Source organism: Myotis nattereri (genome assembly GCF_964212035.1).
Source record: "Myotis nattereri genome assembly, chromosome: 8".
Taxonomy (NCBI): domain Eukaryota; kingdom Metazoa; phylum Chordata; class Mammalia; order Chiroptera; family Vespertilionidae; genus Myotis; species Myotis nattereri.
The window spans coordinates 51048999-51062676 of NC_138083.1; the positions used below are offsets into that span (position 1 = coordinate 51048999).

The 13678-nt window shown below is 36.8% G+C and overlaps 1 protein-coding gene across 2 annotated transcripts in view; it reads right to left on the reverse strand.

Annotated features, from left to right (window-relative positions):
• The window catches only part of NETO1 (neuropilin and tolloid like 1), an 83511-nt gene that overhangs the window by 1382 nt on the left and 68451 nt on the right, over positions 1–13678 (reverse strand). For both annotated transcript variants that reach the window (XM_081097457.1, XM_081097458.1), the window contains exons 8-10: positions 4283–4396; positions 1669–2227; positions 386–460 (exon numbers count right to left, since the gene is read on the reverse strand). In XM_081097457.1, coding sequence (XP_080953583.1) covers positions 400–460; positions 1669–2227; positions 4283–4396 — 734 coding nt within the window. In that variant the 3' untranslated portion in view covers positions 386–399. The remainder of the gene's footprint in view (positions 1–385; positions 461–1668; positions 2228–4282; positions 4397–13678) is intronic.

A 13678-nucleotide genomic window follows, 5' to 3' on the forward strand; every position in this document is an offset into this window, starting at 1 on the left:
TGTCTCAATATTAATATATTGAGACAATACTCAATTTTCAATTATGAAAATCTTGGGTTTCTTCTGGTATTTCTTTAAAGAGGTCACTAATTTTGTATCTTTAACTTAAATCATGTAAAATTTATCTGAATTGAATATACTTTTCAATAACATTGCAATAGAATGCTTGATGGTAAGAATATGAATATTTATTTTAAAGATACAGGTACTAAGAACCATCCTTCCATCAGCATTGAATCCACTCTATGAAATGTTATGAAACACATATTTAAAGAAATAATCAATAAGTAGCCCGTTCCCTAAAGAACTGCAAGACAGTTGCAACAAAACAAAACAAAAACGGAATACAACGAAGAAGGAGAAGGAACCAAGGGCATTTGCTTACCTTGAATTTTCTTTTTAGACCCTAGTGGTGTTGTATTCAGATTCGTGTTTGCTTAGAGACCCAATGAGGCAGAACCTGGAATGTTACGGCTGTTTCATTCAACAAAGTAATATTTGCACAAAAAATAAATGCACACACAAATATTTACTTAAAACCATTCCTAAAAATTCACATAACTATGAAAATAGATTTTTTTGCTATCAGCATGCAAAAATATTAAATCAACTAAAATATTTCAGGTTTTGAAAATGTATGGTGAGTTGAGAAAGAACATACATTTATAAAACAAACCAAATGCTGGTGAACATGCAAAAGAACAAATCAAACATAAGTAGGTGGGAGTTGGGGATTTAAAATATTTTTCCCTAAATTTAAATTTTCTTTGCCTCAAATTTTTATAAATCTAAGGGCTAATGATACAATACAGATCACATTGCCTTTACATTAAAATAAAAATGAATCAAATGTTTCTACTAATCTTTGCTACATTTAAATATAAAGATTAGTATTTTAGCATACCATGCTATTCTATGCAATTTGTAATATTAATATTATGTAATATGTGGAAAAAAGTATTTCCATTTTCAAACCAAAAAAAAAATAATACATTATATTGAAAAAATGCTATTTCTATATTAAAATTATTCAGCAAGATGGGTTAATCATCTTGGTAAGGAAATTATTTCCAAATATCATTTCATATATTAAAAATATAAATATTGATTGGGACAACGTGGAAGCAAATTAGCAATGTAAATTTGTTATATAAATTAAAGCCTAATTTTTGTAGAAATAAATGCTATATATGTGTAGAAATAAGTGAAATATCTTTGTTCAGTATGTGCTCACAAGCACAGGTACACATATGGAGTTTTTGGAAGAGTCTGGATGGCACTGAAAAGGAAGAAGAGGAAAACATGGAGACATTGGCTTAAATCATTGATAAAAAGGAAAACTGAAGAATGAAGACAGCCCCGCTGGTGCGGCTCAGTGGTTGAGCATGTACCAATGAGCCAGGAGGTTACAGTTTGATTCTTGGTTAGGGCCCATGCCTGGGTTGCGGGCTCCACTCCAATAGGAGTGTGCAGGAGACAGTCCATCAGGGATTCTCTCTCATCACTGATGTTTCTCTCTCCCTCTCCCTTCCTCTCTGAAATCAATAAAAATATAGTATAAAAAAGTTTAAAAAGAAAAAGAAACATGAAGACAAAACAGAACTCAATATTCTGGAAGCATTGCAGTCCTCAGGTTAGAGTTGTCATAAAATATCTACTGATACTGACCGCTGGACGGCTTTCTCGTGTCGGGACAGCCTGTGGCTCGTGGTTGGCACCTCCTCGATCTCGTCGATGTCGCAGGCGTCTGCAGCATCTTGTGAGTAGTTGTGTTTCATGACCAGGATGTTCCTCCTGTTTGTGGGCGGGACGGGGGGTTTGACGGGCTGGGGCGGCATCTCCGTCAGAACAGACGCGTCTCTTGTGCTGAGGTTGCTGCGGCTGCCTTTCGCGCTGGACAGCTGGGATCCACAGTGATGGTCATGGATGCACTTGGAAGAGGACCTCCGCAGTTTATGGTAGTTGTCAAAGTCATCGCCCACGTCGGCAAAGTCGGCCGTGGCCCCCGCCCCTCTGAGAGTGCATAACTCGTAGTGAGGGGGCTCAAACACCTCCTGGAAAACGGTCTGGTCAAAGTCTGACTTCCTCTGGACATATTTTTTACGAGGCTGTTTGATCTGCACGATGACGGAAATGATAATGAGGATGATGACAATGCAGGAAGTCACCCCGATGACGGTCCCACTGGTGTTGGTCAGCTGCTCCAGCAGGCCCGCTTTCCTCTTTTCTGTGGGTTGAAAAGAGTGAAAACAAATAAAGCCAGACACAGCCCACCAGGTACAAACATGGCAGCCACAGCATCTACGGATAACTTTAAGATGAACTGGGGTGAGCCTGGAGTTTTTAAAAATTAAAAATGTTTACTAGTAAAGTAACACAAAGCGATATTTAAAAATAAACCAAAATGTTCACTTTTTGCAAGGACCTTATCTTCTAGCCTCAGCCACGGCCAACACCCCTGCCTTAATGTAAATTTATGTTTGGAGAAGGTCTTAGGAGACCATTTGAGTGACCTTTGGGAATGAGATCTTAATTTTAAAAGCAGTACATTTTTTTGCCCTCAAAAGCCCCCAAAGTCAACCACTGAGCACGTGACTACATCTATATTCATGCGAGCTAATTCCTGATTGGATAACTGAAGTCAAAGCAATAACAATATTCTGAACCCGAAAAGTAATTAAACTTCAGGACAGATGTTTCTGGGATGGCGGCATGGAGGCATCTGTCAGCCATTTCCCCAATGAAACAACCATCATTGATAAAAATTATGTTTAAAACCCAAACAAGTTATTGTCTGGGAACTTGTCCTAATGGTGAATGGCGGTAGATTTATTTTTTAAAATCTCCTCAATTTCCTTAAGGTCAGTGATGGTCTATGGCATGGAAGCTCCCGCAATCCCCAGGTCATCCTGAGCAAAACTCTGCTTGGAAAATTTCAGACAACACAGGCTTCCTCTCCTGGCAGCTCCCAGAATAGAGCCACAGCACCTCCCCAGGAGGGCAAGACACCAGCATTTCTCACCCCCATCGCTGTTGCAGATGCTCCACCTCAGGCAGGGGTGGCCCTAGTGTCTGGGGCTCCTTTCCTCCTCTCAGGCCCCCTGCTAGCACCGAGGCTCAGACCCAGGTGCAAAGGGTGAGGAGGCCGGGCCCCCACTCACTCACAGAGGGAACCATCTGGAGAGGCCAGTGGAGAAGACCAGGGCCCTGTTCATAAAGCGGTGTTACTCTAAAACAGCTGGCCACTGTCCCTGCCTCTTCATCCTGAGCCACGGTGCAGAAGTTTTGCCCATGAGAGAGTCAGACCACAAGAACAGACAGACCACAGCTTCCCTGAAGACTTACTCTATTGGGTCAGAGTGTAGAGGTGCCCAAACCAATGGAAATCTCAAAAACAATGGAAATGACCAGGACGGTATTAAGAGTCTTGACAAAATATTTACTTTCCCATTGATTCCAAAATGGTTCCTGGGACACAAAACTGACCATCGCCACATCTACTTTCAGATATTTGATGCCAGGTCTGCCTTCCTTATTGACCGCAGGAACCACAGCTGCTGTGGTCACCTCCCTGCTTCTACCCAGAGAAGGCGTTTTACTGGACGTTACTGGACTTGGAGTAAGAAAGAGTTGTCTGCCTGCTTGTCCTTTGCAAATTGGTTCTTACTGAATCTGAATAAAAGATGTCTGGCACTTTCAACTTCGCTGAAACATGCAACATTTATAACCAAGCCAAGGATTGGAAATGCTGTCGACAGAAACAGGCCTTTGTGCATCAGCCAGAGTGGGGAGCAGGGGATGGGAGCTACTTCCATTGCAATGGAAGAAAAGCATTAGGTAGTTGAGTTGAGTTGAGTTTAAGTGGCTGGAAGTAACTGAATGCTCAAGCACGCCTTCAATAAGCTTTATCTCTGGAGTATGTGCACTGTACTCAATGAAGACAAACTGGAATAATGACAGGTGTCACCCAGACGAAGGGCCCTGGGTCTGATAGGAAACCCCACACTGCATCTAAGCTCCAAGTGTCTTTCCATGTCCTTGCAGGCTCTCCTATGAAGACACCTCCATGAGCGTTCAAGGGCTCTGGAGAGTCCACTGTGTGTTCATGAAACTTCTGGTGACAGCACCTGAAATGGCAAAGAACAAGGCTTCCCAATGGATTAGAAGAAACCCAAAGTTCATAAAAGCCTCTCTACACTCTGTCTTTACGATGGTCTGATACATAGAACATTGGCATTTGTATCCTTCCCACTCCAGACGGGGGGAGTCAGCAAATCATTACCTTTGCAGTGGTTTTCATCCCAAGGATACACACAGTTCTGGAGCCCATTGCACACCAGGGTGCTGTTGATACACATGTTACTGTGGCAGAAGAACATGTTGCCTTCACAGGGAGCTGAAAGCAAGAAGAGAAAGATGAAGAAATATAACTGACGCTTAGTAGTAAATCATTCACATTGCAAATCTAAAAGCAAAAAGATAACAGTGATGATTCACCCTCAACTTGAGATAAAGGATCTGACCTTTCATTCTCAGAAGTGTTGCCAAAGTGGTAATTATTTCTTGAGTTACTAACAGACATGGTGTCCCTCTAGAGGTGTCCAGCTTATAAAACAGGCATGGAGATTTTCCATCATAAAAATGAAGTCCATTATCCATACAGTGTTGTTGTTTTTTTAACAAAGTGGCTAAGTTATGCCTTACATTATATCTGTGTAAACTTAGCTATACTGAGCAAAAAGACTCAATTGAAATACTGAGTTTGAAAAGTACATGTTTGCAAAGTACTAACGAAAAAGTTACATATTAGACAAAACCCTATGATGCTATTTAAGTATATGAAAAAGAGAGTGTCTTGGAAATTCAGAACTGGAGAAAATTAATCCCAAACAACATAAGGAAAAAATATATTATTCTCATTGACTTTTAACAGGTATATGGTGGTGAAATTAGCCTACTTTGCATGAATTTCACACATTCTGGTAACGTTAGGTATCATGGTCCATGATTCCCAGATTACAATGCACAGTCAGGTGCTGGAGGTAGCTCTAAGAAGATCTACATAAATATGGGAAATTCAGTGACATAAATATGATAAACAATGAAGATTTTAATATAGCAAAGAAAAATGTTAGATATGACTTAAATATTAGGAAAATGCATTTCTTTCATTATCATAGTAATAGAATATTTAGAAGAATGAGTTTCTAGGGTAATACTGCATTAGGAATCATGGTATACAGTCAGTGCTTTATGCTAACTCTTGTTTTTACCTTCACAATTATTCCACCTACCTCATATAACATAATTTCAGTGTGTACCTTTTCCAGTAATAGTTTCTGTGACCCTTGTAAGAACAGACATTCTAGAAATACTAGATACAACACATATTCAGTACTACATGTAATTTACAGTGGAAATCAATCAGCAAAGGTTTATTAATGATCAATATTATCTAAACACTGCAGTCACATTATAATGAATTTTTCACCTTCAAACTATATATTGCAGATATTTTAGAAAGTTACCATCTTTCAATGAACATTGACCTTTAAACACATGGGTTTGAAAGGCACAAGTCCATGTATACATGAATCTTTTTTCAATAAACACTGTAAATGTATTTTCTCTTCCTTATGATTTTCTTAATAATGTTTTATCTTCTCTAGCTTACTTTATTGTAAGAATTCAGTGTATAGCACATATACAAAATATGTGTTAATCACTGTTTTTGTTGTTGGTAAGGCTCCTAGTCAACAGCAATTAAGTTTTGGGGGAGTCAAACGTGGGGGAGTGGGGGGGACTAGTAATAACCCCACATTGTTCAAGAGTCAACTGTATTTGCTATATTAGTCAAAATGGTCCAGAAAATACTTTGCATAGGCAAAATAGTGTATTTTAATATACTAGAGGAATTCTTAAAAAAATATAGTCAAGTCTTGAAAATCAAATCAATAGAGCAAAGATCTGGCCAACTCCAGCAAAGTGAATCCTGGCCAGCCACCCCTTCCTCCCACCTCACTCTCCCCCAACCCTCAGCCGCTTCTCAAAACAGAGTTCCTTCTTCCTTCTGCCTTGTTTGACTTGACTTTAGGTCCCTGGTTAAAGAGTAAAACTATGTAACAATCATTTTAAAAAAGAAAAAAGGATTAAAGTGTAGAGAATGTTCAGTAGTCATTTAGAAAAGTATTCTGCTTAAAATTTTATTGGGCCAATGGTTTGTTAAGCATCGTATAACAAAATTTAATGACCCCGTATGTTATTGCAAAAATCTGCCTTTTCATAAGAAGCTCAATTTGAATGTCTGTAGTCCACAATAATGGCTGTTGCAGAACTGATATGGTCTGTTTAGCAGATAATGAGTGTTTTCAAAATGTGTACAAGAAAAAAAAGGAGTTTTCTGTGAATTGATTGGGGTGGCTGCAAAATGATTTAGTAAAAATGTGCAAAACATCAATTGCAGTAGTTTTGAAAGTAGAGTTATCCACCAAGTAAAGAATACCTTTAGAGGAGCATAAATATTTATTGACCTTCTAGAATAAGTTGGAAAAATTATAATTACCATTAAATAGGATGGGTTTATAAAATTTAATATATAAAAATGACTTTGCATTCTATAATTGAATGAAATACAATAGTGTGTTGGTAAGAGCACTGAGATTTGCATTCCAAGTGTATTCTTGTTCTATATTCTGTGGTTTTAAAGCAATGAAAATGTCGTATAAACTCCCAATCAGTGTCCCAGTATCAGTTGTTAGATGTTGGGGGTTAAACTGGAATGTAACGGGTAAGCCAGGACTCTCAATAAATCACATCAGGACCCACTTCTTTACATCAAATAATTATACAAATGTGCCAGTGAACTTGAATCATTCTTGCTCTTAAAAATTAATATCATTCCAGGTATTATCCAACCTTTTCCCCTACCTTTGCTATTATACATAGAATTGCTATGCAAACAATACAACAAGCAATCCTGTAAAGGCTAAGAAACAAATGTATAACAACTTACACTCCTCAAACAAAAACCAGTTTTGTTTCATAGACACCAAAAATAAAATCAATTGGAATCTAAATTTTCTCCATATTGCATTTCTGAATATTTCTCTCATGTAAATCCAGATATGCAGTGGATTCTGAAAGAGTCATTTCTATCTCTTGCTAAAAAAAAAATAAAATGGCATCTTCCTGCCTCCCAAATCATTGGTCTTTTGAGGATGTCAGATACACTCTATCACTCCCATCACTTCCCACGGCCACCAGCACACTCTCGGTATCTCTAGAGCAGTGGTTGCATGCCCTTCTCTTCCTCTGTCTGCCCTGGAATCCCTATCCCCACTCAGCTCTCCAAACCATATCAGAACTGCACTATCAATACAGCTTTGAAATATTCCAGTCTAAGAGAAAATTACCTTTTTCTTTAATCTTGTTAGAGTTTGTAAAAAGTTCAACACTTAGTATATACTTATCATCTTTCCCACAAGTTCTCTTTGGCTAAGGGCATGACTTAAAAGGAAGATAAACAATCCAATCAAAAAATGGACAAAGGATCTAAATAGACACTTTTCAAAATAGGACATACAGAAAGCCAAAAGACATATGAAAACATGCTCAAAGTCACTAATCATCTGAGAGATGCAAATCAAAGCAACATTCTCACACCTGTCAGAATGGCAACAGTTCAACAAAGGACAAATGCTGGCAAGGAGGGGGGGGAAGGAACCCTCTTGCACTGCTGGTGGGAATGCAAACTGGTACAGTCTGTGGAAAACAGTATGGAGTTTTCTCAAAAAACTAAAAATGGAACTCCTATTTGACCCAGTAATCCCACTTCTAGGAATATATCCCAAGAAAACAGAAATGCCAATCAGAAAGGATATATGTACCCCAATGTTCATAGCAGCACAATTTACAATAGCTAAGATTTGGAAACAACCTAAGTGCCCATCAGCAGATGAGTAGATTAGAAAACTGTGGTACACAATGGAATACTATGCTGTTGTAAAAAAAAAAAAAAAAGGAATTCTTACCATTTGCAACAGCATGGATGGAACTGGAGAGCATTATGCTAAGAGAAATAAGCCAGTGAGAGAAAGATAAATATCACATGATCTCACTCATATGTGGAATATAATGAACAACCTAAACTGATGAACAAAAATAGAACTAGAGACATAGAAGCATTGAACAGACTGTTCAACCTATGAGGGAAGGCGGGGAGTGAGGGGGTTACAGATCAACCAAAGGACTTGTATGCGTGCATATGGGTATAACCAATGGACAGACAGTAGGGGGGCGAGGGCATATGCTGGGGGGGGGGAGCGGCTGGGGATAGTTCAATGGGAGAAAAAGGAAACTCACGTAATACTTTAAACAATAAGGAATTTAAATTAAAAATAAATAAATAAATAAATAAATTTATATTTAAAAAATCTATTATATTGCTTACCATTTTTAGGTGTGTAGTAACTACTCAACAGATATTAATTGATAAATATTACTGAGACGAGTTTAACACTGGCTAGGCTGCACACCTGAGTATCCCAGAGAGCTGATTACTCTGATAGGTGTGTTTGCAGGTGGAAAATTAACCTTTAGTGCCACGGTTTTCAAATACAACACAAATTATGATATTCTCAGAAAATGAACCTCAGTATCATTTCTTTGCTCTCTTACTATTGCAGAGAAGGCATTCATTCTACCATTTTGCAGAGGATGAATTCTACTTAGAAATTCAGTATGCATATATCAATATCTATTGCCTCTTAAAAAACAGCAACTTTATTTCCTAAGTTTACATGGAAGAAACTTGAAGTTTAAGTTTATTTGTAATAAAATGGCAGCTAAGGAAGCAATACTCAAAATTCAGAGTAACTCAGATTCCATGATTTTTTTTTAATCCTCACATGTTCCCACTCTCACCACGAGGTGGCAGTATGCACCACATTTTGGTAAAATAGCGTTTCAATCCATCATGATGCTTAAACCATGAATCTAATGCATCTGGAGTAAACAATATTTATATCTATTTATTCCTGATTCTTAAAAAGTAAAAACTTTAGAAGGAATTAAACAAAAAAATTCTGAGCATACCTGAGTTAGGTAAAGGAGCACAAGATAAAAAAAGGCAGCCACAACACAACAAAAAGGAAGTTTTATTTAAAAATTTAATAACGAATCACACAACATGCTATTATGTTAGAGGTTTAATCATGATGTGTCATCAGTTTTCAGTATTGTGTCAAATGGTTATAAATGTTGTTCCAATTGTGTAATTAAAAGGCTTTTAATTTATAATGCTAAAGGCATTAATGCTCATTCTAACTATTAGAGTTTTTGTTTTTTTCTCTCTCCATTGCATTTTAAATTCAGAAATCCATTAAATACTATTCAGGAAATAGTAAAACAAAATGGAAATAAAAGTGGCAGATATCTCTCTGAAATATTGATGCTTGGGATACTTATTGATTTATGGTTAATAAAACTTCATTGGTAGATTAGTTCAAAGCCAAAGAACATCAGATTTCATCAGGGAAATCTGGAAATAGAAGTGATGCTTGATTCTATTTTTCTTTAAAAATCATGACATTATTTAAAAAAAAAAAACACCTTAGGACTTAAGGCCAGGTGCTTCCCTAAAGTACCCCAGCCACGGTCCCAAATCTCCTATCCATACATATTCTCCCTGTTTCTTGCTTTCCTCAAAACCTTCTCTTTCAGCTTCTTTGAGGTTTGTCAAATGTTCACAACCCCCCTCTGTCCTGGCCTGTGTGTGTACAGCCACACACACACACACACACACACACACACACACACCATCATGCACACTCACCTACATGTGTGCATGTATAAACACACACAGGCTCACACACGCACACAGCCTCACACACTCACACATGCACACACACACTCACACATATATGTGATCTTCTGCAGATGCTCTTTTTATTCCTTACTTCCCTGATCTGAAATTGGAATGAAATGGTCACAACACTGCATGGAAAGGCAGCCCAGGAGAACAGGCACGTGCCCTTGCTTCATTTCTTGAATTCAACTCTGATCAGCTTTGAAGACTTTGATTTATTAAAACTTTCTGATACTCTAGGTTCTCTTTGTTGCTTCAGAGATGAGAACAAAGCTTAACATTATTATAAGTTTGCATAGCTTACTGCAATGTATCATTTTCAATAGTAGTATTCTAATTCTAGAAAAAAGAAAATGTAGAGAATACATATTTGGCCATCAGAAATAACCGCAAAATAAAAGTTTTTCCTTGTTCTTCCCAAAATAAATGGAAAAAATTTCACTGCCATCTACTTTAAAGTTAAAATGGCCCCCAGGCTATTCAATCAAAAGAAATGACATTTTACTTGAGAAATGATGACCAGATTTGAGGCCAGAAATAGATTTGTGCATCTTCACTTCATCTCCTTTATCATCTTCATATTTAAAAAAAAAAAAAAAATCAATACCTGCCTCTAAAACTCTATGTTCCGATGTGACTTGGTTATCGGTCAAAATATCCAATATTATTGAGGAAGATATATTTCAATCCCCTTTTTTAATAGAATAAATTCTATTCACAAATTTCAAATTAATAACAATCACATTAGATCTCTCCAAATATTTCTGCTAAAATTGTATATTCTTACTATGGCAAAAAAATACCATATTAAGAAAAGAGAAACACCTTCATGTGAAAATTATGTTCCATGGACAGAGAACATTCCCTTCCTGACAGAGGGTATGAACCACATCATGATTTAACCATTACTACTTGGAGTGCAAGGAATTATTACACACTTTATACTATGATTATGTCTAACTTGGGTCAGCTACACAATTTATTCATCATGTGCAATGAAACGTGACTTGACTCTCAATAAGGAGGATGCTATATCTCTTTGGGGTCTAGACTTTGATTATTATTGGAACTTGGACATGTGGCCCAGGCTTTGTTTCCACGACTGATGAACACATATCTAAAACAGCCTTTAGTTTAGACACACAGTTCTGTTAAAGGTGCTATATTTCATTTCATCATTGAATGTGCCAACTCCCAAAAGGAGGGCTTATCCTATATAATAAAAGGCTAATATGCAAATTGACCAAGCAGCAGAACGACCAATCGCTGTGACGTGCACTGACCACCCGGGGGGCAGATGCTCAATGCACTCCCACAGGGGGAAAGCCGCTCAGCCAGAAGCCCTGAACCAGGCTCACTGCTGGCAAGTGCAGCGGTGGTGGCAGGAGTCTCTCCCATTGGGAGTGGGCCTAAGCCATCAGTTGGACATTCACAAAGGGCTCCTGGACTGTGAGAGGGCACAGGCCAGGCTGAGGACCTCCCCACAAGTGCATGAAATTTGTGCACCGAGCCTCTAGTAAGAAATAACTATTAGAGCCAAGCATAAATGGACTACTCTCAGGGTTGTGTCTGCAAGTTCACAGGCTGACTATTTAGAATAATTGTTCCCATTGCCATACGACAAATGCATACTGCCTATTTTCAGAAATAGACATAAAGAACAGTGGCTATAAAGCCAAAAACCAAAGAGATCAATGTATATTATATCCTAAAATCCCACCCAAAATTACAAGGACTGAGCTGCCTTCATTCATGTCCACAGGATCCCTGGCAGATCCCTGCTCTGCTTAAGACAATGTTGATCTCAAAAGTTCAATGACAATTCTGCAATTTCTAAGGAATTCAATAAAAAAAAAAAACAGTTCAAGGTCATAAAGTATCAATCTACCCCATTATCTTAATAGTTAATCTGTATAAACATGTTTCAAGAACGATTTAATCAAGCCATTCAAACAATTTCCACTTTTAAATGATTTTAAACACTCACCACTAGTGTATATTCTTAGGTTATTTTTTAGATCAACAGATGGGGCCATCTATATCTATGTCTACACTGATGTCTATGTCTATGCCTACGTCTACGTCTACATCTATGTCTCTATCTGTATCTATAATTTTGTACCTAGTTTAGAATTTTGATATATAGGGCTAAATTGCCCTTTTGAAAACTTTTACTTTCCTACTAGCCTACATATTTCTTTATTTCATCACATCATCTTCAAAAGCAGGTATTTCATTATTGCTATTTTTGAAACATTTTTATGGAAGAAAATGATGTCTCATTCCTGTTTGGTTTACATATCCTTATTTACCAATATGCAAAGTTGTTTGTTTCCTTTACCAAGAGCCATTTATGCTTCTCTATAATTTTTTTCACTTCATTTGCCCCATTTTCTATTGGTATGCCTATAGAACTTTTCCCTATTGTCTTATATAAACTTTATTCTTTAAATCATAACAATATTTACTCATTGTCTCTCCTTTATGCTGCCATTTGGTCTCCAGTTCAGTGTTTGCCTTTTTATTTGATCTATGTTTATATACAAATGCATATTTTAAATTTTGTAGGTTTGTGCATAGTGATATGTTCCTTTATCCACACTATTCTGTATCTATTTTAGAAAGATGTACCAAAATATGGCACATCCCACAATTTTTCCAGCATATTTTGTATATTGTTGATACTGAAATCTATACCATCTGTTACTTATATGGCTGTATGACATATATAAGTAAATATTTTTGTATTAATACAGTGGTCTTAGTACTTTTAAAATACACAAACTCATAATGTTGAGGCTGGAGATCTATACCAATAAAACATCAATTTACATTTTAGTCTATGTTATAATTGGTAACATTGCTTCCTCTATGGGTAATATTTTCTTTCCTTGGTCAAGTACATAGTGAGCATAATGACTTTTGATCTTAGAATTCACCCCAAATATGTAAGCATATTTGGTCTTGCTTTTTCTAGTGGGACAATTAAATATTATGGTTGCAAGTTGAATATAATTAATATTTTTGATGTATATTCACAGTGTTACTGAACTCTGTGTACTTTTACATTAATTATTGAATTATAATTTCTACACCTTTTTTCCATTTAGGATCCATCAAATTAGTTAATTGAGGTGATATGAGAATTTTATTTGTATACCAAAAATTAGGAATTTGCTCTATCCAGTGTAGAATGCAAATTATGTGCATAAGAGGCAGATGGCAGGTTTAACAATGGTCAAGACAAGAAAAGATAATAACACTGAGCTGTGAAATAATAATCTATTACCTCACAGAAGAGTAGAGATCCAACTTAAAAAAAAATGATGGAGAAAAATCTCTACAAGGAGAGAATTAGGCTTTTTAGAATATGCTTTAGAGTAGATAACTTACTAAAGTAAATGAGGAAGTGTGTGGTGGGAGTGTGGAGCAGAGTACCAGATATAGTTGAACATTTTCTAAAGTAAGTCACACCCTTGAATTTAATTTGAATAAGTGTGCTAGCACCTTAAAGGGAACAAACATCTTATCCATCTGGTTGCCATCAGTGCCTGGGTGCTTGTGTGCTTACTGAAGGAACAAATGAATGGATTGAGGAATATGAATAGTGCAAAAATGAAAACTTACTGATTATTAGGTTAATAAAACTATAGTAGATACCCAACTTTAAGGTTAAGATGATGTTGGGGTGAATATTTTTCTTATACTGCCTACAGTTATATCTTTCTATATCTCCTAAACTATCAAATTTAGGAATAAAAATACATTAAAAATAATAATATAGTATTTAATATATTTAAGTAATATACTAAG